This window comes from Opisthocomus hoazin, chromosome 2 (genome assembly GCF_030867145.1).
Source record: "Opisthocomus hoazin isolate bOpiHoa1 chromosome 2, bOpiHoa1.hap1, whole genome shotgun sequence".
NCBI classification, from domain to species: domain Eukaryota; kingdom Metazoa; phylum Chordata; class Aves; order Opisthocomiformes; family Opisthocomidae; genus Opisthocomus; species Opisthocomus hoazin.
The window spans coordinates 130,979,656-131,004,987 of NC_134415.1; the positions used below are offsets into that span (position 1 = coordinate 130,979,656).

General features: G+C 58.5%; 1 protein-coding gene across 6 annotated transcripts in view; it reads left to right on the forward strand.

Moving 5' to 3' along the window:
* EFR3B (EFR3 homolog B) overlaps positions 1-25,332 on the forward strand; it is a 58,874-nt gene that overhangs the window by 24,535 nt on the left and 9,007 nt on the right. For 5 of the 6 annotated variants that reach the window (XM_075415088.1, XM_075415087.1, XM_075415090.1 and 2 more), the window contains 10 exons: positions 790-866; positions 1,926-2,053; positions 5,948-6,098; positions 13,790-13,911; positions 16,697-16,846; positions 19,133-19,267; positions 20,186-20,264; positions 22,984-23,119; positions 23,660-23,821; positions 24,445-24,556. In XM_075415088.1, the coding sequence (XP_075271203.1) occupies positions 790-866; positions 1,926-2,053; positions 5,948-6,098; positions 13,790-13,911; positions 16,697-16,846; positions 19,133-19,267; positions 20,186-20,264; positions 22,984-23,119; positions 23,660-23,821; positions 24,445-24,556 (1,252 nt within the window). Of the gene's footprint in view, positions 1-789; positions 867-1,925; positions 2,054-5,947; positions 6,099-13,493; positions 13,517-13,789; positions 13,912-16,696; positions 16,847-19,132; positions 19,268-20,185; positions 20,265-22,983; positions 23,120-23,659; positions 23,822-24,444; positions 24,557-25,332 lie in introns of those variants that run through there. The other variant, XM_075415089.1, reaches the window with a different exon arrangement.

Genomic DNA, 25,332 nt, shown 5'->3' on the forward strand with positions numbered 1-25,332 from the left:
CTGAGCTGCTGGAGAGCAGCTCTGCGGAGAGGGACTGGGAGTGCTGGGGGACGACAAGGTGACCATGAGCCAGCAGCGTGCCCTGGGTGCCAAGAAGGCCAATGGGATCCTGGGGTGCATGAGGAGGAGTGTGACCAGCAGGACGAGGGAGGTTCTCCTTCCCCTCTACACTGCCCTGGTGAGGCCTCATCTGGAGTACTGTGTCCAGTCCTGGGCTCCCCAGTTCAAGAAAGATGAGGAGCTACTGGAGAGAGTCCAGCGGAGGGCTACGAAGATGGTGAGGGGACTGGAGCATCTCCCCTACGAGGAGAGGTTGAGGGAACTGGGCTTGTTCAGCCTGGAGAAGAGAAGGCTGAGAGGGGACCTTATAAATGCCTACAAATATCTGCAGAGTGGGTGTCAGGAGGATGGGGCCAAGCTCTTTTCAGTGGTGCCCAGTGACAGGACAAGGGGCAATGGGCACAAACTGAGGCACAGGAAGTTCCGTCTGAACATGAGGAGGAACTTCTTCCCTCTGAGGGTGACGGAGCCCTGGAACAGACTGCCCAGAGGGGCTGTGGAGTCTCCTTCTCTGGAGATATTCAAGACCCGCCTGGCCGCGGTGCTGTGCAGCCTGCTGTAGGTGACCCTGCTTCGGCAGGAGGGTTGGACTAGATGACCCACAGAGGTCCCTTCCAACCCCTACTATTCTGTGATTCTGTGATTCTGTGAAAGGCACCTCCAGGCGGGAATTTGCCCAGGAGCTGATGATTTCGTCCCCGCTGACCGGCTCTGTCTCCTCTCTTCCAGGTGTGTGCGGCTGCTGCGGCGCCCTGCGTCCTCGCTACAAAAGACTCGTCGACAACATCTTCCCTGAGGACCCGGAGGTAAACGAGGTGCTGCTCCACGCGCCGAAGCTCCGGTGCTCAGGCTGCAGGGACGTGGAGTGACCTGCCCAGAAACAGCTCTTGCGAGGCGGGCGACGCTTTCGCTCCCTAAGACCGTGCCTGGAGAGCTGGATTTTTCCTTTCAAGCCTGATTGTGAGCGGAAATAGAGAAGCAGCTCCTCCAGCCGCGTCGGCCTGGAGGGACAGGCTTCCTCACCCAACGGTGCAGGGCAGATGCCAAGGATGGATGGATGGGAGGGTGGGGGTTTGGACCTGAAGGCGTAAACCCTGCTCTTTGCAGGATAAGGAAAGCAGCTTCGAGAGCGGGGCCCTCTTGGGGCCTCAGCCAGGCTTCCGAGCTGGAAAGCTGCTTATGCTTCCAGGATGCCGGGAAGCTGGTGCCCTGCTTGCTGCCTCGCTGATTTGGAGTTGGGGAATGACCTGCCAGCTGCCTCTGGAGCATCCCAAATCCGGCCTCTTTGTCTCCTTTTCACAGCCGAGATGTGAAGGCAGCGCAAGAGGGGCTCCCGGCTGGGGGCAGCGAGGCTGGGATTACCCGGGGAGGTGGCGAGCGCCTGTTTTGTCGTGGTGCTGGCAGCGAAGCTGAACGAGAGAGGAGGCTGCTGCCGAGCCGTGCAGAGAGGAGGAGGCACCGCAGTCTTCCACGCTGCGGGGGGTTGGGGCTGGCAGCTCGGCACGCTTGTGCTGTTTGGCCTCAGCAGCCTGGAGGTGTCGATGTCCCCGTCTGCTCCTGTCCCCCTCGGTGCTGGGGCATTGCTAGGGGCTGGCAAACGGTTCTCATCGTATTTGCAGTGTGGGGTGCTCCGTGGAGGCTTGCACGGGAGCGAGCACTGGCTGTGGTGTGTCAGAGAGCCCTCAGCTGAGGCTAAGTGCAATCCTTGTTTGTGTTCCTTGGTGTACAAGGTGTGGGGAAGCGCTGGGACGGGACTGGCGTGCTCCAGGCCGCCGGCGTCGTTGCCAGGGTTTGCTGCAGAGACGTTCCTGGTGTTTGCTGGCTCTGGGTGTGAGGCTGTGACACCCCGTGCTCCTCTCTTTCAGGATGGACTGGTGAAGACCAACATGGAGAAGCTGACATTTTATGCCCTGTCTGCCCCGGAGAAGCTGGATCGCATCGGTGCCTACCTCTCTGAGCGGCTCATCCGAGACGTGAGCCGGCACCGATACGGGTGAGGGCTGGGAGGCTGTTTTCAGCCACCCCAGTGACTGGCATAATGATGGGACACTAGATAGTAGAGGGGGCCCAGGCAAGGGGTGGGACGTGTGGGGTACACAGCTCCTGCCTGCTCCAAGCTGTCCCGAAGCTACGAGCACGCTGCAGAGAGCCCCAAGGATGTCCTGCCTCCGAAAATGAGACGTGGGAGCGTGCATGGATGTGCAAACTCCTTGCAAGGGACCAGGCAAGCTGGGAGCCATGTAGTGTTCCCCTGGCATCGTTCTGTCTGTGCTTGAGGCGTGTGTCTGTCTGTCTGTGTGTGTATGGCGTTTGTCCCCAGCAGTGGGACTGCCATCATCCCTCCGGGCTGTCATCAGGAGACTGTGGCACCCTCCTGGCCTTCAAAAACCCACAGGGGCTCTTCCAGAGCCAGGTGGAAGTCTGGCTGGGGGCGGGGAAGCAGCTAAACAGGATGGCCCTGGCTGCAGGTTGTTGAGAAATATTCAGGACAAGCTTGGGTTTGTTGCAGCCCGTGCACATCTCCAGTGAGCCATGGTGACGCGGCGCGAGCGGGAGCGAGGATGGGGGGCTGACGCTCTTCTGGAGGGTCCCTGCTGGGGATGCCTTGGGCTGGGTGGGGATCGCTGTGTTTGTCGTCCTGGTGGATGACAGGGTGACCATGAGCCAGCAGCGTGCCCTGGGTGCCAAGAAGGCCAATGGGATCCTGGGGTGCATGAGGAGGAGCGTGGGCAGCAGGGCGAGGGAGGTTCTCCTCCCCCTCTGCTCTGCCCTGGGGAGGCCCCATCTGCAGTGCTGTGTCCAGTGCTGGGCTCCCCAGTTCAAGAAAGATGAGGAGCTACTGGAGAGAGTCCAGCGGAGGGCTATGAGGATGAGGAGGGGACTGGAGCATCTCTCCTGCGAGGAGAGGCTGAGGGAGCTGGGCTTGTTCAGCCTGGAGAAGAGAAGGCTGAGAGGGGACCTTTGAAATGCCTCTAAATATCTGCAGGGTGGGGGTCAGGAGGACGGGGCCAGACTCTTTGCAGTGGTGCCCAGCGACAGGACAAGGGGCAATGGGCACAAACTGAAGCCTGGGAAGTTCCAGCTGAACCCGAGGAAGAACTTCTTCCCTCTGAGGGTGATGGAGCCCTGGCCCAGGCTGCCCAGAGGGGCTGTGGAGTCTCCTTCTCTGGAGATATTCCAGCCCCGCCTGACCGCGGTGCTGTGCCCCCTGCTCTGGGTGACCCTGCTTGGGCAGGGGGTTGGGCTGGGTGACCCACAGAGGTCCCTTCCAACCCCTACCATGGTGGGATTCTGTGATTCTGTGCTCCTTCCAGCTTACCGACGTGGTCCTGGCTGGGCCCCATTCCCTGCATCTTCGCTCCCCGCGTCGCTTCCTGCAAGGCTTTGACATGTTTACTGCAAGGAGAGCAGCGCCCGCCTGGAAACAGCTGACTGCCCTGATTAGAAACTCGGGGGGAGCACGGGAGGGCTCTTTCCCTTTGAAACAGCTCCTGGATTGACTCTTGTTGTCTGCTGAACAAAGCCATGGCAGACAAACACGGCTGGGCTTCGCGGTGCGAGCCTCAGCCCGCCTTTCATCCTGGGGGAAGAGAAGCCAGCAGCCCACCTAAGAAGTGTTAAAGTTGGAAAACCTTCAAAGCTCCATCCACCTCGCCCGTCGTCGGGAGTGACAGGCCATTCAAAGCTCTGCCTGATGTTCTGCGGCTCTTAACAAGCTCTGCTTGCTATGTTGGGAAAAGAAAGGCTTCCAAAGATTTTTGACATCTAATGACAAGCCTCAGAGGGTGGAGGGGGGAATATATTCCTTCCTCTGCCGGTGCGTGGAGGCACGTAATTGGGTTGGAGCGCTCACTGATTTTCAAAGTCTAACTTTGAAACGTCTGGAACGGGTTTGGATCAACCTTTCGTTTGTGGGTTGGTGTTGGCTGGAGCAGCAGGGCTTGCCCCGCTGCAGACACCGTGGTCGGGCTTTGAAAGAGCGGCCGAGCACGCGGGTGCCTCTCCTGCGTGTGAGGTGAACGACGATTTTGGTGGACGACAGGGTGACCATGAGCCAGCAGTGTGCCCTGGCTGCCAAGAAAGCCAATGGGATCCTGGGGTGCATCAAGAAGAGTGTGGCCAGCAGGACAAGGGAGGTTCTCCTTCCCCTCTACACTGCCCTGGTGAGGCCTCATCTGGAGTACTGTGTCCAGTGCTGGGCTCCCCAGTTCAAGAAGGATGAAGAGCTACTGGAGAGAGTCCAGCACAGGGCTACAAGGATGGTGAGGGGACTGGAGCATCTCCACTACGAGGAGAGGTTGAGGGAGCTGGGCTTGTTCAGCCTGAAGAAGAGAAGGCTGCGAGGGGACCTTATAAATGCCTACAAATATCTGCAGGGTGGGTGTCAGGAGGATGGGGCCAAGCTCTTTTCATTGGTGCCCAGTGACAGGACAAGGGGCAGTGGGCACAAACTGAGGCACAGGAAGTTCCGTCTGAACATGAGGAAGAACTTCTTCCCTCTGAGGGTGACGGAGCACTGGAACAGGCTGCCCAGGGAGGTTGTGGAGTCTCCTTCTCTGGAGATATTCAAGACCCACCTGGACAAGGTCCTGTGCAGCCTACTGTAGGTGACCCTGCTTCGGCAGGGGGGTTGGACTAGATGACCCACAGAGGTCCCTTCCAACCCCTACTATTCTGTGATTCTGTGATTCTGTGAAGGTAGCCTTGATTTCAGGCCTGTCTTTTTGTTACCTTTATTGCTAAAAGGAAAAAATATTGTTGTTTGAGTTTGCAGCGATGCAGCCCACCATCTGGAAGAGGATGGTTGGGGTAGATCAGAGGTGGCAGCTCCACGAGTGTCCCTTTTCCCTCTTGGTGGCCTGTGTCCGGTTGTCCCCAAAAGAGAAGCCACGCTGCTGCAGTAATATTGGGCACAGAATGTTGTTTTCAGCCTTGTTTCCTACGAGGAAGGAGCTTCGTGCTGGTTGTCAGTCACCTCTTCATACCTTTTCTTCCCTCTGGGCCGGTTTTAACCCAGTTTGACAGATGGTAAGAGCCTCACAGATCCAGGAATAGTTGGCTGCTTATTTTCACAGTATCTAGAGGAGCTGTGATGGTGCCTGAAGGACAGGCTGCAGTGTGAGCTGAACCACGCTGCCAGACACCAGAGAATCAGCTCAAGACTGGAGCTGGATTTCAGCAGTTCTGGGACCTCAGGAGAAGGGATCCATCTTTCTGTGTTTTACCAGCTGGAACCTGGAGCTCCAGGGTTTATCAGACACCAACTTGGACCCGAGAGGGCAGTTTGTCACCTCTGTGCTTGCCACCTCCTGCTTTTGACCATGGCAGGAGATCTGGGCTGAGGGTGCCGGAGCCCTGGCCCCAGGCTGCCCAGAGGGGCTGGGGAGTCTCCTTCTCTGGAGATGATCCAGCCCCACCTGACCGCGGTGCTGTGCCCCCTGCTCTGGGTGACCCTGCTTGGGCAGGGGGTTGGGCTGGGTGACCCACAGAGGTCCCTGCCAACCCCTGCCATGCTGGGATTCTGTGATTAGTTGCTTGTGATGCTGAGCCCGCTCCGTACAAAGCCCAGTGCTCCCTCACGGGGCAGAAAGACCAGTTCAGGGCAAGGGATGCCCACAGGTCATGCTGGGGGAGATGCAAGGTGTTGCTGGCAGCCTTGGTCCCAGGTCAGCTGGATCTTCTCTAGGAGGAGAGACGCTGGGAGCAGCCAACACCATCTAAAAATATCCCGAGGGTATTTTGGGTATAAAATTTTTCTCCCCAGGTTGGCCAGGGCAGGAGGTTGGTGTTTTGCTGGTGGGCACCCAGGTGGTTTGGGGGAGAGGGAGGGGTGGCCGTGGGCCCGTGCTGCTGTCGAGGAGTGACCCTGGCTTCTGCCTTCTCCCAGATATGTGTGCATTGCCATGGAGGCCCTGGACCAGCTCCTCATGGCCTGCCACTGCCAAAGCATCAACCTCTTCGTGGAGAGCTTCCTGAAGATGGTGGCGAAGCTGCTGGAGTCGGAGAAGCCCAACCTGCAGATCCTGGGGACCAACTCGGTGAGCAGCAGTGCGGCGGGAGGTGGCAGCACTCTGCTGACCCTGTCCTTGGCTTTCCACCCTGCCTGTCACCCCCACTTCTCTGCACAGTGCCAGGGTAGGAAACCTCGCTGGGAGAGGATGGGGAGCGGCTGCAGGGGAGGATTTGTGATGTCTCCTCTCGTGTGTCCTGCCGCACGTGACGTTTCTGAGATCCCAGCTGTGCCGCCCGTGCGCTGTCTCTGCCGCTTGTTGTCTGTGACCAGACGCTGGTCTCTGATCTCTGCTGCCATGCCTTCCCTCTCTTGAATACAGCTTTTCCTAAACGTGATGGAGGACACGGGGCCTGTCAGCAGTTTCGGACAATAGACCAACTTAGGAGGTGATCCCCATGGATTTTGGGAGCTTTTTGTACTCAGATAAGGGCTGGCTTAAACAGAGCTGCTGCTTGCAATAAATAGCTTAGCTGGGCTGGGGATGTGTCGGTCACAGACACAAAAGGAGGGGAAAGGAGAAGCACGGATGAACAAAGATGACGTCCTCTCAGCACCCGAACGGCTGATCCTGGCTGCCAGCCAGCAGCCGCTGGTGCAGGGCCTTCCTGCTGGTTTTTACTGGGTACACTGGGTGTGCTGGGCCTGTGAGGGCTCTGCCAGTGCCCGATAGCTTGGCTTGAAGAAGCAGCACCTGTCCTTGCTGCTTTTTAACAGAGGGATTCAGATGGAGCTGATCCTGCTGTTGGCAAGAGGGTGGACTGGGCAGATGCTCTCTCCAGTGCCCGAGAAATGCGTAGACAGCTCAGCCCTGAGCTTGAATTCTCTGCCGTGTGTGACGGGGAGAGGGACGGCATGGAGGTTTCTGGACAGGGTAGCACTGTGTCCTGCATGCTTCTGCCCCAGGAGCTGGCGCGGTCCCGGCTGCGGGGTTGTAAATCCCAGAATCCCAGCATGTTCGGGGTTGGCAGGGCCCTCTGTGGGTCACCCAGCCCAACCCCCTGCCCAAGCAGGGTCACCCAGAGCAGGGGGCACAGCACTGCGGCCAGGCGGGGCTGGAATATCTCCAGAGAAGGAGACTCCACAGCCCCTCTGGGCAGCCTGGGCCAGGGCTCCGTCACCCTCAGAGGGAAGAAGTTCTTCCTCGGGTTCAGCTGGAACTTCCCAGGCTTCAGTTTGTGCCCATTGCCCCTTGTCCTGTCGCTGGGCACCACTGCAAAGAGTCTGGCCCCATCCTCCTGACCCCCACCCTGCAGATATTTAGAGGCATTTCGAAGGTCCCCTCGCAGCCTTCTCTTCTCCAGGCTGAACAAGCCCAGCTCCCTCAGCCTCTCCTCGTAGGGAAGATGCTCCAGTCCCCTCACCATCCTTGTAGCCCTCCTCTGGACTCTCTCCAGTACATGCCCCTTTGCTCTCCAAACCTCTCAAGGGATGTGCCAGAGCAACCTGGGTCCAGCTGGGTGGCAAGCAGCAGGATCTCTTGCTAAGAAAACACCCTACGTTGCGGTGCAGCCCTGCCTGCGGGCGCATGCAGCATCCCCTCGCCCAGCCCCTGAGCTGTCTGGGAGATGCGGGGGTTGTCCCGGGGTCTGGAGGGACTGGGGTGGACGTAGGGTTTCAAGCTCAGCTCAGCCAGCGTCTCCCTCTCCGTGGCTGCTCTCTGGATGCTCCTCAGGTCCTTGGATGGGGCTCGAGCAGAGTCTTGCGTCAGAGGGGCCACCGACACGTGGCATGGAGCCGGGGAGGGGACAGCCCTCACCGCAGGGCCTCCCGACGCCATGGCAGGCAGAGGCTTCCTAGGGAAGCTCAGGAAGTGTGGGCTGGATGAGTGGTCGGTGAGGTGGGTTGAGAACTGGCTGAATGGCAGAGCTCAGAGGGTTGGCATCAGCGGCGCTGAGTCTGGTTGGAGGGCGGTAACCAGTGGTGTCTCTCAGGGCTCAGTACTGGGCCCAGTCTTGTTTAACTTCTTCATCAATGACCTGGATGAAGAGTTAGAGTGTACCCTCGGCCAGTTTGCTGATGACACCAAACTGGGAGGAGTGGTGGATACCCCGGCAGGCTGTGCTGCCATCCAGTATGACCTGGATAGGCTGGAGAGTTGGGCAGAGAGGAACCTGATGAGGTTCAACAAAGGCAAATGCAGGGTCCTGCACCTGGGGAGGAACAACCCCAGGCACCAGTACAGGCTGGGGCTGAGCTGCTGGAGAGCAGCTCTGTGGAGAGGGACTGGGAGTGCTGGGGGACGACAGGGTGACCATGAGCCAGCAGCGTGCCCTGGGTGCCAAGAAGGGCAATGGGATCCTGGGGTGCATGAGGAGGAGTGTGGGCAGCAGGGCGAGGGAGGTTCTCCTCCCCCTCTGCTCTGCCCTGGGGAGGCCCCATCTGCAGTGCTGTGTCCAGTGCTGGGCTCCCCAGTTCAAGAAAAATGAGGAGCTGCTGGAGAGAGTCCAGCGGAGGGCTGCGAGGATGAGGAGGGGACTGGAGCATCTCTCCTACGAGGAGAGGCTGAGGGAGCTGGGCTTGTTCAGCCTGGAGAAGAGAAGGCTGCGAGGGGACCTTCGAAATGCCTCTAAATATCTGCAGGGTGGGGGTCAGGAGGACGGGGCCAGACTCTTTGCAGTGGTGCCCAGCGACAGGACAAGGGGCACCGGGCACAAACTGAAGCCTGGGAAGCTCCAGCTGAACCCGAGGAAGAACTTCTTCCCTCTGAGGGTGACGGAGCCCTGGCCCAGGCTGCCCAGGGAGGTTGTGGAGTCTCCTTCTCTGGAGATATTCCAGCCCCGCCTGGCCGCGGTGCTGTGCCCCCTGCTCTGGGTGACCCTGCTTGGGCAGGGGGTTGGGCTGGGTGACCCACAGAGGTCCCTGCCAACCCCTACTATTCTGTGATTCTGTGAATTGGGAGCGGGTGTTTTAATGAGGAGTCTGGATCAGGGATGATGGTTTAGCGATGCTGTTTTCTTTCTTTTTTTACCTTCTCAAGCGTGGCGGCTTTCAGAGGGCAAACAGCACGGAAAACTTGTGGGCTTTTATAGAAAAATGAGTAATGCTAATGAGACGCTTCTTCCTATATCTGCTAATGAGGAATGTGCCTCAGGCTCATGCTTAATTAGAGCGTGCTGTCTCGAGCAATCTTCACAAGAGCTGCTGGCAAAGGCGGGAGGAGGTTGTTTATAGAAACCCGCTCCAAGTGAGTCATCCTCCGCGGCCTAAAACGCGTCTCCCTCCTCGCGCGGAGCCGAGGTGTTGCACGGCGGAGGGGCTGAGCCCAGGGACCAGCACCAAAAACCCAGCGTCCCGTGATCGCTAGAACCCCGTCCTGTAATCCCCGGGGTGAGCTGCAGCTTAAAACCACTTTGGGTCCTCATCCTCGTTAGGAGGCTGCTGGGCAACCTCTCCGCTTTGGGTGGGAACCGTCGAATTTCCAGCTCGATGTCGTTCCCATTTTAGCTCGATGTCATTCCCATTTTATTTTTCCTCAAACCAGCATTGATCTTTCGTTTAAACAGCTCTTCCCCCGCCTTGCTGCTCCTCTTCTGATGTATTTCTGTCTGATGTATTTATAGGTGGCAGTGTTATCCCTTCCCAGCCGTTGTTTTGCTTCTCCGAGGCAGCCGCGCTCCTCGCAGTTTCCCCTGCGCTTGCTCCCTGCTCGTCCCAGCCGAGTTTCGGCTGGAGCTTGTCGGCTTCAAGCACGGGAGCCCTAAGCTTCCCAGCCCCTCACCCTTGCGACCAACCAGCAGAAATAGTGTTGCATTTTAATATTTTAAACTGTTTTCCTAGTGGAAATACGGTGTGAAGCTGCAGAGCGGCTTTTTGGCCGGGATGCGGTGCCCGTTAGTGAAAACAAATTGGTTTCCCTGAAGGTCTGATGCCTCCTTTCCTGCCAGCCCAGCTCTCACTGGGTCATTTCCATGTGTCCTGGTGCTTTTTTTTGCCACTGGGCACAGGCTGAAGTCGAACCAGGGTGGGCATCTCCCGTAATCGCTGCATGGTCCTTCATCACCCTTGTGAGAGCAGCTGAGTCTTGGAAAAATGCAGTAGTCGAGGAGCAAGTGGCAGAGTCCTAGGAATGTCCCGATGACAGAGCGAGGAAGCTTCGAGGCTGACTTCTCGCTGTTCTTGGCTGCTTTTTACATGTTTTGGAGGCTGAAAATGGATGCAGAGAGGGCAGCTGCCTCCAGCTGCAGGCAGACATGAGCGCTGTGTCCCCATACAGGAATGAGGACAGAGGCAGGGAGGGCTCGCTGTGCCCTCGGGGCAGGGAGCCCAACCACGGCTGGCTGGGTGGGCTGGCAGTGCCCGAGGCCTCGGCAGCTTCGAACAAGGAGCACTGCCGAAGTGGTCCGGTTTGGTTGCCTGATGGCAGCGTGCCCTGGGTGCCAAGAGGCCAATGGGATCCTGGGGTGCATGAGGAGGAGTGTGGGCAGCAGGGCGAGGGAGGTTCTCCTCCCCCTCTGCTCTGCCCTGGGGAGGCCCCATCTGCAGTGCTGTGTCCAGTGCTGGGCTCCCCAGTTCAAGAAAGATGAGGAGCTGCTGGAGAGAGTCCAGAGGAGGGCTGCGAGGATGAGGAAGGGGGCTGGAGCATCTCTCCTACGAGGAGAGGCTGAGGGAGCTGGGCTTGTTCAGCCTGGAGAAGAGAAGGCTGCGAGGGGACCTTCGAAATGCCTCTAAATATCTGCAGGGTGGTGTCAGGAGGACGGGGCCAGACTCTTTGCAGTGGTGCCCAGCGACAGGACAAGGGGCACCGGGCACAAACTGAAGCCTGGGAAGTTCCAGCTGAACCCAAGGAAGAACTTCTTCCCTCGGAGGGTGCCGGAGCCCTGGCCCAGGCTGCCCAGAGGGGCTGTGGAGTCTCCTTCTCTGGAGATATTCCAGCCCCGCCTGGCCGCGGTGCTGTGCCCCCTGCTCTGGGTGACCCTGCTTGGGCAGGGGGTTGGGCTGGGTGACCCACAGAGGTCCCTGCCAACCCCGAACATTCTGTGATTCTGTGAAATGAGCTGCTGTCCTCCGTGTGGGAGCGGGGTTGATACCTGCAGGTGTAGAATCGTAGAGTTATTAAGGTTGGAAAAGACTAAGATCACCAAGTCCAACCATCTCAAGGTACTGGCTGCAGAGAAGCTGTTTTCTTGCTATATTTCACACCGCTTCGTGGCCGTGAGATGCTTGGGACGGCTCTCCCGGAGCTGCTGCAAGGAGCCCGGTTGCTGCTCCTCACTCCGCATCCCGCCCTCGCCTCCGGTTGCACGTGGAGTTGCCATGAGCTTAAAAAAAAACCCCCCACTTTGTGCACTGCCTGGTGCAGAGGTTCCTTACATAACAGCCCCGCATTTTTCTGGTGAGTAAGAGGAGTTTTATCAGTTGGAGCCGGTCCCTGCACTCTGAGAACTGTTCCTGGCGGGGCTCCTTCCCGAGCCAGCCTTTGCTGACGTTATCAATAACCCGGCGCAGCGGGTGCGTGCCGACCGGCGCCCGTGGGGTGCGCTGGGCCGGGCGGGCTGGCTTTGCCAGCTGCACACGGGCACCGGCGGGCCACTTGCCTGCTGCTCTCCTGGCAGCAAAAGCAGAAAGCAAGAAGAGAGACAAGCCTGAGGATAGGAGTGGGGTAAAAAAGGAGCTCCCGTGCGGCATGACGTTTCCAGCGGGTGCTGAGCACCCTGAGAAATGCTGGGTGGACGGGTAACCTCTTAGGTCCTCCCAGCTGGGAGAGGAACCCGGCAGCTGCGATGCCTTGGCCCATGACAGCTTTGTGACCGATGTGGGGTTTCTCAGTGCGACCACAGAGCTTCATGCCATGCCATCACAAGCAACGGGGCCGCACCGGTGTCGGCACTGCGTCGCTGCTCTGCCGGTGCTGCTGGGTCGCAGTTAACAGGTGGGTTTGGGGCTTGCTTGGATGGGGAGCATCCTTGCCCCGCATCGCGTGCCCGTGCGAATGGCCGTGGCTTTCCCAGCACGCTGAAGCGGGAGCAGCACAGGGACACTGAACCTGATGAGGTTCAACCAGGGCAAGGGCAGGGTCCTGCACCTGGGGAGGAACAACTCCAGGCACCAGCACAGGCTGGGGCTGAGCTGCTGGAGAGCAGCTCTGCGGAGAGGGACTGGGAGTGCTGGGGGACGACAGGGTGACCATGAGCCAGCAGCGTGCCCTGGGTGCCAAGAAGGCCAATGGGATCCCGGGGTGCATGAGGAGGAGTGTGGGCAGCAGGGCGAGGGAGGTTCTCCTCCTCCTCTGCTCTGCCCTGGGGAGGCCCCATCTGCAGTGCTGTGTCCAGTGCTGGGCTCCCCAGTTCAAGAAAGATGAAGAGCTACTGGAGAGAGTCCAGCGCAGGGCTGCGAGGATGAGGAGGGGACTGGAGCATCTCTGCTACGAGGAGAGGCTGAGGGAGCTGGGCTTGTTCAGCCTGGAGAAGAGAAGGCTGAGAGGGGACCTTCGAAATGCCTCTAAATATCTGCAGGGTGGGGGTCAGGAGGACGGGGCCAGACTCTTTGCAGTGGTGCCCAGTGACAGGACAAGGGGCAACGGGCACAAACTGAAGCCTGGGAAGTTCCAGCTGAAGCCGAGGAAGAACTTCTTCCCTCTGAGGGTGCCGGAGCCCTGGCCCAGGCTGCCCAGAGGGGCTGTGGAGTCTCCTTCTCTGGAGATATTCCAGCCCCACCTGGCCGCGGTGCTGTGCCCCCTGCTCTGGGTGACCCTGCTTGGGCAGGGGGTTGGGCTGGGTGACCCACAGAGGGCCCTTCCAACCCCTGCCATGCTGGGATTCTGTGATTCTGTGACACACAAGCAGCCAGCGGATTTCTCTGCCTAAAATCTTTGCAAGGATCTGCTTACACCCTTGCTCCGAGTGGGAGGATAAAGCATGGAGGGCTTGGTGACACAGTGCTTGTCCCAGGCCATGGATAAACCTCGTCTGTTGGCAGCACCGGGCGCTGTTGCGTGGATACAGGCTGAATGCTCTGTGTGTTCCTGCTTTGGATTCTGTGGCAGCTCTTGTGCTATTGAGATTTTAATTTTTTTTTCCTTTTTTTAAAGCTCCCCCTGTCAGCATGGCTGGCTGAGCTGAGGTTCCCCCTTCCTGCCCGACCCTTTGTTCCCATCTTTTCATGAATAAATTTTGGAATCCAAAGGAAAGCTTGAAAATGTGTTTATCCTTTCTTCATCCTTAATTCTCTCCCTGAAAGCTTAACAGCCAGATCTGCTGGTCAGCTGGCGTTTCTGGCAAGCTCCACGCCTGCTGGCATGGCTACACTGGAAGGGAGCGATGGGACCTTGTGCTGCTGGGTGCTGCGGGCGAGATCTGGGACGTGGCTAAGAACCTGCTTGCAGTTGTTTTTTCTTCTGCCATTTCCGAGTCCGTTTTCTCCCCTGCAGCAGCGTTTGGGCAACGTTGGCCAGGTTCTGTGCCGTCTGGGAGGATGGAAAGAAGCTGGGGGTAAATTGAGCTCCTGGTACGAGTGTGTGCTGCGTCTTAGGGTTCCCTAACTCGGAGCCTCGTTGCTTTACAGGGATCGCTGCGGCTTGCGGGGAGGTTTGCAGCATCCACAGTCGGGCCTGGGTGCTGCTGGAGCTCGGTGGGACCCTGTGTCCTGGGAGCTGCTGTAGTGCAGAGCCCTGGGTTACGCTGCTGAAGCCCACAAGCGTTTGCTGCTTTGGAGAGGAATTTTAAGAATATTTTTGTTGCGGAGCCCTCTGGATTGATCCCCTTCTTTCTTCTCCCCCAGTTCGTCAAGTTTGCCAACATCGAAGAGGACACGCCGTCGTATCACCGCAGCTACGACTTCTTCGTCTCCCGCTTCAGCGAGATGTGCCACTCCAGCCACGACGACCTGGACATCCGGACGAAGTGAGTGCCGCCAGCGGGCTGTCCCCGGCCCTGCTGCTCTGCGAACGCGGCCGGGGGGCCTTCCCCGTGCCCCCAGCCTTGGCCTTTCCCCAGAAGCACCTGCTTTTGGGGGCAGGTTGGGTGCGGGACGTGCGTGGGTTGGTTGCGTTGTGATGTGACGGGGGGGCACGGTGATTCCCCAGAGCTGGGTGTGCTCAGGCTGCTGTTCTTTACCCTCCCTTATCTTCCAGACATTAAACCCTGCTGGTTGGAGGCCGGTAACCAGTGGTGTCCCCCTGGGTCAGTACTGGGCCCAGTCTTGTTCAAATTCTTCATCAATGACCTGGATGAAGAGTTAGAGCGTACCCTCAGCAAGTTTGCTGATGACACCAAACTGGGAGGAGTGGTGGATACCCCGGCAGGCTGTGCTGCCATCCAGCGAGACCTGGACAGGCTGGAGAGTTGGGCAGAGAGGAACCTGATGAGGTTCAACAAGGACAAGGGCAGGGTCCTGCACCTGGGGAGGAACAACCCCAGGCACCAGTACAGGCTGGGGCTGAGCTTCTGGAGAGCAGCTCTGCGGAGAGGGACCTGGGTGTCCTGGTGGAGGACAAGGTGACCATGAGCCAGCAGCGTGCCCTGGCTGCCAAGAAGGCCAATGGGATCCTGGGGTGCATCAAGCAGAGTGTGGGCAGCAGGGCGAGGGAGGTTCTCCTCCCCCTCTGCTCTGCCCTGGGGAGGCCCCATCTGCAGTGCTGTGTCCAGTGCTGGGCTCCCCAGTTCAAGAGAGATGAGGAGCTACTGGAGAGAGTCCAGCGGAGGCCTACGAGGATGAGGAGGGGACTGGAACATCTCTCCTACGAGGAGAGGCTGAGGGAGCTGGGCTTGTTCAGCCTGGAGAAGAGAAGGCTGAGAGGGGACCTTCGAAATGCCTCTAAATATCTGCAGGGTGGGGGTCAGGAGGATGGGGCCAGACTCTTTCCAGTGGTGCTCAGCGACAGGACAAGGGGCAACGGGCACAAACTGAAGCCTGGGAAGTTCCAGCTGAACCCGAGGAAGAACTTCTTCCCTCTGAGGGTGACGGAGCCCTGGCCCAGGCTGCCCAGAGGGGCTGTGGAGTCTCCTTCTCTGGAGATATTCCAGCCCCGCCTGGCCGCGGTGCTGTGCCCCCTGCTCTGGGTGACCCTGCTTGGGCAGGGGGTTGGGCTGGGTGACCCACAGAGGTCCCTGCCAACCCCTACCATGCTGGGATTCTGTGATTATAAGGGAGGATGAAGCAGGAGCCTAGAAAACACGCTGCAGCACGTATCCAGCCTCTGTCGCTGTGTGGGCTGTGTTGTGCAGCGTTACGTGGGGGTGAGAAGTCGGTTGGCATTTGCTGTCCTGAGAGCAGGGCAGCTGTGCTCCCTTGGACCGTGTCTGCTGGCAGGACAAGGACAAACGTGCCCTCGACCTGCCAACTTCTTTTCTCTGGGCAAAATGTGAGCAGTAACACCGGGAGGCTGCCCTCTCGCAGGGCTGCCTCAGCGCATCTTTTAAGCATTTCTCACCGTTGCTCCAGGGCCCCGGCTGGAGCTCGGAGCAGGAGGCAAGGAAGCGATCCTGGCCCCAAGAGGAAGGATGATAACAGTGGCAAGAGACCCCCCCACTCCTGGCTGAACGAATATTCACTCAAAAACTGCCTCCTGCAGCCCTGCAGTCCGTTATTTTCCACATTTAAAGGTGGTTGCACCTCTCGACAGCGGCGAGGACTGACTTGCTTTGCTGTGATGGGAAATGTACCCCGCAGGGATTAATTATGACTAAAGCAAACAGATTAATGATGTTTACTGCTGCCAAGGCCAGGCCTGTCGGGGGTGTATTTAAAAAGACCCAGCGCCTGAAACGGCCCCTTGCATCCCTGCGAGGCCCCTCTGGCACAGCACCCGTGGCTCTCACCGGGAAGCTCGGGGCAGGAGCCCGCTGCTGCCGGAGACGAGTTCGAAGCCCAGCCCTGATGTCAGGCAGCGTTGCAGCACGTCGTGTAGGTGCCATTCTGGGAGCTGCGGTACCAGGGGCTGGTGAACCCCTGAGGTTTGCCCCTCCTCGTGGAGGATGTCTCTGAGGACTGGGCTTGCCTCCTTTTACCGCTGCAGACTCACAGGTTTCTTTTTTCCGTAGTGAGGAAATAATGCAGAAGGCTCATTATTTCCACTTGACCTTCAGGGCACCGGTGACGCTGGCTAAATTGCGTTGGAAACTGGAAAAGAGCAATTCTGCAGCTCCTGTAATTAAAAAGGAGCACACGGCTTGCTTGGGCCCTTGGTCCTGCTCAGAGCTCCTTCCTCAAGAGCTGTGTCTCGGTCAGATTATTGCCTTGGTGAGATCCACAAAATTACAGAGACCTCGGAGTAGATTATTTAATACATTTATTTCTGCAGATAAGCATGTGCTGTCTTTCTTGGGCATTAGCAGTGGGTGTTGAGGGGCTGATTTCAGACCTGGGGATCCTGCTGTGTAGGGAAATTTCTATCGAAAAATAAAAATATAGAATATTTTTCTATCAAAAAATAGAAATATCGTCAAATTTCTATTCATGAGAGCAGAGTCAGGATTTTTGGACCCAGCGCGGGCGCAGGTGTCAAAGCACCTACGTTTCCCTAACATCCAGCATCACCTGCATGAAACCTTGCAGCGGCGTAGAAATCAGTGCCTTCTCTGCAACCTCTTGCACAGTTTCACCTGTGTGTCTATATATGTGTATATAAATGTAAAATCACGTATGCTGTATGGATATGTAGCATTTTGATATCAATTTGCTCCTCAGGATCCGGATGTCCGGCATTAAAGGCCTGCAAGGGGTGGTGAGGAAGACAGTGAACGACGAGCTCCAAGCCAACATCTGGGACCCACAGCACATGGACAAAATCGTGCCCTCGCTGCTCTTCAACTTGCAGCAAGTGGAGGAGGCCGAAAGGTGAGTGCTCGCTGCTGCTGGGACCCGCCTGCTCCGCCAGCGGCTTCGGGGCCCCGGGATGCTTTTGCCAAGGTTTTGCAGGGCAGAAGCTTTGCAGGCTGATTTGTACCTGCAGCTCGTGAAAAATCCAGTGAGTGAATCGTAGAATCATAGGTTGGAAAAGACCTCTAAGATCATCCAGTCCAACCATCCACCCAACACCACCATTCCTACTAAACCATATCCTGAAGTACCATATCCTTGAGGGGACTGGAGCATCTCTCCTGCGAGGGGAGGCTGAGGGAGCTGGGCTTGTTCAGCCTGGAGAAGAGAAGGCTGAGAGGGGACCTTCAAAATGCCTCTAAATATCTGCAGGGTGGGGGTCAGGAGGATGGGGCCAGACTCTTTTCAGTGGTGCCCAGCAACAGGACAAGGGGCAACGGGCACAAACTGAAGCCTGGGAAGTTCCAGCTGAACCCGAGGAAGAACTTCTTCCCTCTGAGGGTGCCGGAGCCCTGGCCCAGGCTGCCCAGAGGGGCTGTGGAGTCTCCTTCTCTGGAGATATTCCAGCCCTGCCTGGCCGCGGTGCTGTGCCCCCTGCTCTGGGTGACCCTGCTTGGGCAGGGGGTTGGGCTGGGTGACCCACAGAGGTCCCTGCCAACCCCAAACATTCTGTGATTCTGTGATTCTGTGCCACATTTACACGTTTTTTAAACGCCTCTGAGTGGTCAGAGGGGAAACCCTGTGAGTACCTTGCTGAAAGATGCCGCGGGTGGCAGGAGCTCTGCGTGTCGCCGGTGCCGTGGAGCTTATTGCTGTCTTGGCCGCTGCTGGGCACCGTGGCTCCCATGGAGCAGAGAGCTCTCGGTGCTGTCCCTGTTTGCGAAGGCTCCGAGCTGCCCCTTCACTGGGCTGACCTCTGTGAGGGATTCCTACTTAAACCCTACCAGAACAGTTATTTTAAAGCAAGGCAAGAGGAATTTCAGGAGCTGAAATACGGCTCTGCTCGCTCCGTTCTTCTGGCGTGACCCCCCGCCGGCTGCGTGCTTGCCGCCAGCTGCGTGTTTGAAGAGGGTTTGCTCAGCTGAGAGGCGCAGAGCGGAGAAGCAGGTATGAATTCCCCTTGGGGTTTGCCTTTTGAAGGTTAAGAGAGATGTTTCAGCCCTGCGAAGCTGGCTTCTGGCCAGATGCCTTTTCCCTTTTTCTTGTAAACTGAAGCAGCAAGGTGGAAAAAGCATTCGTGGTGTTAGCGTGATGCCAAACACCCGGAGTGTGGAACGAGTGGACGGGTCTCCTCTGGGGTGTGCGTGGTCAGCATGACTTGTGCCAAACCATGACTGCTTTGCTCTGCCTCCCCCGGGAGGCTGCGTCCACCTGGGAGGACATTGTGTCCTCCATCCTCGCCGACAAGGTCCTTCCCTACAAGGATGGTGAGGGGACTGGAGCATCTCCACTACGAGGAGAGGTTGAGGGAGCTGGGCTTGTTCAGCCTGAAGAAGAGAAGGCTGTGAGGGGACCTTATAAATGCCTACAAATATCTGCAGGGTGGGTGTCAGGAGGATGGGGCCAAGCTCTTTTCAGTGGTGCCCAGTGACAGGACAAGGGGCAATGGGCACAAACTGAGGCACAGGAAGTTCCGTCTGAACATGAGGAGGAACTTCTTCTCTCTGAGGGTGACGTCTGAACATGAGGAGGAACTTCTTCTCTCTGAGGGTGACGGAGCACTGGAACAGGCTATCCAGGGAGGTTGTAGAGTCTCCTTCTCTGGAGATATTCAAGACCCGCCTGGACAAGATCCTGTGCAGCCTGCTGTAGGTGACCCTGCTTCAGCAGGGGGTTGGACTAGATGACCCACAGAGGTCCCTTCCAACCCCTACTATTCTGTGATTCTGTGATTCCCCCTCCAACACCGAGCCCCGCGATCATCCTCGCAGTCCCAGGGCTGCGGGGGCTGTCCCTGCTGCCTGGCACAGCCTGGCACTGCCAGCAGGGCTGTGCTGGCGCGTCCCCCTCCTCTGCAGCCCGTGCACCCGTGCTGCTCTCGGATCCGGCTCAGACCCGGCAGCGCTTTGTGGCTGGGCTCTGCTGGGATGGAGCTGCCCCGTCTGCCTGGCAGGGTGACGTGTGGCTGCTGCGGGGTGGCTGTGGGCTGTGCCAGGGGTAGCCCACGGCCCCGTGCGGCACGGGGTGCGGGCAGATCCCACGACCGTTTTCCTCCAACCGTCCCCAGCCGGGCTCGGTGCCTCTTCTCCCCCGCTGCTGCCGCAGACTCAGCGCCGCTCTCATCGCCCTCCTCTGCTTTCGCAGCCGCTCCCCCTCCCCGCTGCAAGCCACCGAGAAGGAGAAGGAGAGTCCGACGGAGCTGGCGGAGAGGTGTCTGCGGGAGCTGCTGGGCCGAGCGGCGTACGGCAACATCAAGAACGCCATCAAACCTGTCCTCATGTAAGTCACGCGTCCCTCGTTTTCGGCACGAGGGAAACCGAGGCACGGGGGAAAGAGCTAATGCAGGCCGGAGCTGGGGCAAAGGCGTGGGCTCCTCTGGCTGCCCTCGGCACGACGCTGGAGATGGGGACGGGATTTCAGGCTGAGCTTTCGTTTTTGGGTGCAGTGAGGAAGATGCATCAAGAAGAGTGTGGCCAGCAGGACGAGGGAGGTTCTCCTCCCCCTCTACACTTCCCTGGTGAGGCCTCATCTGCAGTACTGTGTCCAGTTCTGGGCTCCCCAGTTCAAGAAAGATGAGGAGCTACTGGAGAGAGTCCAGTGCAGGGCTGCGAGGATGAGGAGGGGACTGGAGCATCTCTCCTGCGAGGAGAGGCTGAGGGAGCTGGGCTTGTTCAGCCTGGAGAAGAGAAGGCTGAGAGGGGACCTAATAAATGCTTATAAATATCTGCAGGGTGGGTGTCAGGAGGATGGGGCCAAGCTCTTTTCAGTGGTGCCCAGGGGGCACCGGGCACAAACTGAAGCACAGGAAGTTCCGTCTGAACATGAGGAAGAACTTCTTCCCTCTGAGGGTGACGGAGCCCTGGCCCAGGCTGCCCAGGGAGGCTGTGGAGTCTCCTTCTCTGGAGATATTCAAGACCCGCCTGGACAAGATCCTGTGCAGCCTTCTGTAGGTGACCCTGCTTCAGCAGGGGGGTTGGACTAGATGACCCACAGAGGTCCCTTCCAACCCCTACTATTCTGTGATTCTATGGCGTGGGGTAGATACCCGTCGCTGAGAAAAGTCACCAGCCCTCACCTGCAGTGTCTGCTCCCTGCCGCTCCTGGCCGTCCCTGGTGCTTGCTGCCGCTTTGCACCCCTGCAGGGTTTGAGCTTTGGCAGACCCTTGACTTTCCCCTCCGTTTCCATCTCTTCCCCAGCCACCTGGATAACCACTCGCTCTGGGAGCCGAAGATCTTTGCCACGTGCTGCTTCAGGATCATCATGTACTCGATCCAGGTGGGGACCCTGACTGTGGCACCGGCCGGGGACGCACGGCCGTGCTTGGGAGCGCCGACGTCTGCCTCCGCGCTGGGCTGAGTCAGAGCCGCCGCGTTGCCGCGTCCCGGCGGCGCCAAGCCCCAGCGCTCGCCGTGAGCCCGGCCACCAAACGTGCCCCAAAAACGGGCTGGGCACGCACAGGGTCCGTGTGGGCTGGGGGTCCCCTGGGCACGCGGGGAAACACCTTGGTAAGCCTGGCAGCACGTGTTTTAGGATGCTGCTCGTGGAGCTTGTATCTCAGTCCCGGGAGCCGTTCCCTTCGTCTCGGCCGAAAGCAAAGCCCCGCTGAATCCGACGGGCTGGCGGCGTGCGGAGGCAGCGGCTGAGCTCCGCTGGGAAGCTGCCTCTTTAAAGATCTCTGCCGTGTAAAGCAACCCAAGCTCCTCGTCCCAGCAGAAAAGGAGAGGGGCTGTCTGGGGTGCAGCGTGCCCTGGGCGAACCAGGCATCGCGGCAGCGTCCACGGTCTGGCATCCTCATCCTTAGACAGGGGGATGCTCGGGGGCAGACCCTGCCAGGCTCTTCCCTGCTCACTGGGGGCCATGGAAATGCGATTTAGGTAAACCCCAAAGGGATGGCAAAAGGCCCATCCTTTCTTTTTCTGCGTGGATCTCAAGGAAACTCTGTTTGTGTCGGTCCCTGCATGCTGTCCGGCACGGCGCTGCCTTCCCACCCTGCTCCCACGCTGCTGGGGCTGTCCCAGACCTGCTGCCCCACTTCACCCCCCTGGGACTCTGCTTCGCTTTCCGACTCGGCCAAGCCACGGCTCTGCTTGGAGAACTCTTACAGTGAAAAGCAGATCGCCACCCCCTGCTCTTGTTTCTTGTTTTTAATCCTGCAAACCGCCTAAAACCCTTTACAGTGCTACTAGATTTTATAAAATCCTGTTAATGCATATTGGAGGTACAAGGTCACAATAACTCAGCAGGACCCTTTTGAAGTATAGATGTGTTTGGGAAACGCTGGCAAAAGTCCAATGCTTTCTCCCTGATATCCCCAGGACTGGAGAAAGGCCAATGTCACTCCAATCTTCCAAAAGGGCAAGAAGGAGGCCCCAGGGAACCACAGGCCGGTCAGCATCACCTCCATCCCGGGAAAGGTGATGGAGTAGCTTATTCTGGAGGTCATCAACAAGCAAGTGGAGGAAAAGAAGGTTATCAGGAGTAGTCAGCATGGATTCACCAAGGGGAAATCATGCCTGACCAATCTGATAGCTTTCTACGATGGCATGACTGGCTGGGTAGATGAGGGGAGAGCCGTGGATGTTGTCTACCTCGACTTCAGCAAGGCTTTCGACACTGCCTCCCATAACGTCCTCCTAGGGAAGCTCAGGAAATGTGGGCTGGATGAGTGGTCGGGGAGGTGGATTGAGAACTGGCTGAATGGCAGAGCTCAGAGGGTTGGCATCAGCGGCGCTGAGTCTGGTTGGAGGCTGGTGACAAGTGGTGTCCCTCAGGGGTCAGTACTGGGCCCAGTCTTGTTTAACTTCTTCATCAACGACCTGGATGAAGAGTTAGAATGTACCCTCAGCCAGTTTGCTGATGACACCAAACTGGGAGGAGTGGTGGATACCCCGGCAGGCTGTGCTGCCATCCAGCGAGACCTGGACAGGCTGGAGAGTTGGGCAGAGAGGAACCTGGTGAGGTTCAACAAGGGCAAGGGCAGGGTCCTGCCCCTGGGGAGGAACAACCCCAGGCACCAGGACAGGCTGGGGCTGAGCTGCTGGAGAGCAGCTCTGCGGAGAGGGACTGGGAGTGCTGGGGAACGACAGGGTGACCCTGAGCCAGCAGCGTGCCCTGGGTGCCAAGAAGGCCAATGGGATCCTGGGGTGCACGAGGAGGAGTGTGGGCAGCAGGGCGAGGGAGGTTCTCCTCCCCCTCTGCTCTGCCCTGGGGAGGCCCCATCTGCAGTGCTGTGTCCAGTGCTGGGCTCCCCAGTTCAAGAAAGATGAGGAGCTACTGGAGAGAGTCCAGCGGAGGGCTACGAGGATGAGGAGGGGACTGGAGCATCTCCCCTACGAGGAGAGGCTGAGGGAGCTGGGCTTGTTCAGCCTGGAGAAGAGAAGGCTACGAGGGGACCTTCGAAATGCCTCTAAATATCTGCAGGGTGGGGGTCAGGAGGACGGGGCCAGACTCTTTGCAGTGGTGCCCAGCGACAGGACAAGGGGCAACGGGCACAAACTGAAGCCTGGGAAGTTCCAGCTGAACCCGAGGAAGAACTTCTTCCCTCTGAGGGTGACGGAGCCCTGGCCCAGGCTGCCCAGAGGGGCTGTGGAGTCTCCTTCTCTGGAGATATTCCAGCCCCGCCTGGCCGCGGTGCTGTGCCCCCTGCTCTGGGTGACCCTGCTTGGGCAGGGGGTTGGGCTGGGTGACCCACAGAGGTCCCTGCCCACCCCAAACATTCTGTGATTCTGTGATTCTGTAGTTGTCACCATTTCCTTAGATCCGTACTGCTCTTTAGAGTGTGTTTCCCATGCGGATTGCTCTGAGCTCTGGCTCAGTGCTGTAAAACAGGCTCCCTCCTCTCATTTTGCATCCGGACCTGTCTTGGGAAGAGCTGTGCAGGGGCTCAGTGCAGCCGGGTGCCTGTGCAGGATTTGTCCCCACTCGCCGTGGGACAGGAGCGGGCTGTCACCCCGCGCGTGCAGCACCCGTGCCGATGCTGCTGCTCTCCTTCCAGCCGCAGCACTCCCATCTCGTGATCCAGCAGCTCCTGGGCCACCTGGATGCCAACAGCAAGAGCGCAGCCACCGTCCGCGCGGGCATCGTGGAGGTGCTCTCGGAGGCGGCCGTGATCGCAGCCTCCGGATCCGTTGGTAAGCGGAGAAATTTATCCTCTTCAACCCTTTTGTTGCGGCGGGAGCGGTGAAGAGGTGCCCGAGGTTTGGGCTGGGCTTCTGGCGCGTGCCCAGGTCTGAGCTGGTGATGGGGGATCCAGTCTGGAGCGTTCGGAGGGTCTGTTTGGTGCCATTTGGGTGCTCCCAAGTGCAGCACCCGTGTTGGGTGGCTCTGATGCTCACATGCAGCCGCTTAAATCCAGAAGGCTGAACGTGGTGCTGGCCCTTGGCTTCGTGGCAGCGGGCAAAGGGATTTTCAGGGCTCCTTTTCCTTGCTGTGAATACGCTGAGCTGGTGTTGCTCCTGGGAGGACATTTCTCTCCTCTCTTGACTGGGGGAGCTGGTGTGGGGGTTAAAAATCGCTGTGTGTCTGGCCAAACTGTTTTTCAACCTGTTTATGGGATGGTGGGAGGCATAAACCGCACTGTCCTGGGGGACACCGCAGCCTCCGTCTCCGCGGGGCTAACCGCTGCTCTCCTCCGGCCATGCTCCGCCGTCTCTCCCCTCTCGCCGCCCCAGGCCCCACGGTGCTGGAGGTCTTCAACACCCTGCTGAGGCAGCTGCGGCTCAGCATCGACTACGCGCTGACGGGGAGCTACGACTGCGTGGCCGGCGTCAGCACCAAGATCATCAAGGAGCACGAAGAGAGGATGTTCCAGGAGGCCGTCATTAAAACCATAGGTGGGCTGGGGTGGGGTGGGGTGTCCCGCGGTGCCCGGCGCAGGCTGTGCTGGTGGTGGGTGACCCCCCAGCGTGGTGGGCTTCTGTCTTTGTGCATCTGGAAGGATTATCCGGGGTGAAATAAAGTCACCCTGATCCTAGAAGCAGTGATGGGAAATGAGATTTATCCGTCGTGGCGTGTTGCAAACGTGACGGTGGGTTATCAGCAAGTGGCATTGCAACTCCAGCTGTCCTGGCAGAGCTGCTCCACGCAGGCAGAGTCCTGTTCCTCCCTGGGCTGGAGACCTTGAGGAAGGGATGGAGAGGAGGAAAAGAGGGCAGGCGTCAGGCTGCTGCAGCCACTGAGGATGGGCATGCACCAGCCCTAAAACAAGAAGGGGTAGAGGCAGGGGTTGGCATCTCTAAGCCTCACCCTGCCCAGGCCTGGGGCTGCCCAAGCTAGGAGGTGTTTTGATGGGTCTTGGATGACCCTGAAGATAAAGCTGTCTGTGGGTACCGGATGCCTTGTGCTATCCCAGCCTGGCTATGGGGCTCTGGCAGCCGGCTTGGAGTGGGGCAGAGGGACAGACCCCACTGTGGTGGGCTGCGCCTTACACGCTGCCAGCGTGTTCTTGTCTCCACAGGGTCCTTTGCCAGCACGCTGCCCACCTACCAGCAGTCTGAGGTGATGGTCTTCATCATGAACAAGGTGCCGCTACCCTCCTCGCAGCAGTCCATCGAGGCTGGCAAAGCTGGGTGAGAACGGATGCTTTCCTCCCCGCTGCCCTGCTCTCCCTGCCCCTGTCCCCTGGGCGGTGGTGGAAGGCTTTGAACGTGGGGCTGGGAGTCCTGGGGAGCTCCTGAAACCTTTCCCACCTTGAGGTGGCCTTTGGGGACAGAGTGGGACGTGGGCACGTTGTTGGAAAGGCTGAGCCTCGAGAGCTTCCACTGAAGACCGAGGGAAGCTGAGCAATGTGTTAATCGTGTTTCAAATGCTTTGCTGCCTGCTGCAAATGTGACAAGGGCCTCTGGAAACACCGGAGCATCAAGGGGGAAAGGAGCTTACAGGCAGCAGTGCTTCAGGTACCTGCTGAGAGATTCAGCTGTCGGGAGCTCTGTCCTGGCACATCACCCGAAACCAGCCAGGAATTAAAAATAACATTCGGGGGGGCGTTTTCAGATGTCTTGGGGCAGCGAGGTGGCCGCTGGTGAGCGCGGGCTGCCCGTGGCTTTCGAGAAGCTCGTGTTTGGTTTCGTGGGACTGGCTGCTCATTGCTGCCTCCCACTGCTGGCTCCGAGCTTTTATTAACGCTGAGCGGGAGGTGGTGTCTATACCCGGCGGTGGAGGAGGAGAAAGAAGGGAAAACACCCAAACAACATAATTGCTTAAGAAGTGTGGGAACAGACCACGAGAGCTATTTGGAGCGAGGGTATCAGCGCTGAAACACGTAGGTAAGGAGCAAACAGATTTTCGTGCTATATTTATCTTCAAAGTACGGTCAGGCTCTTCCCACTTGTCTCTGATGGGAGAG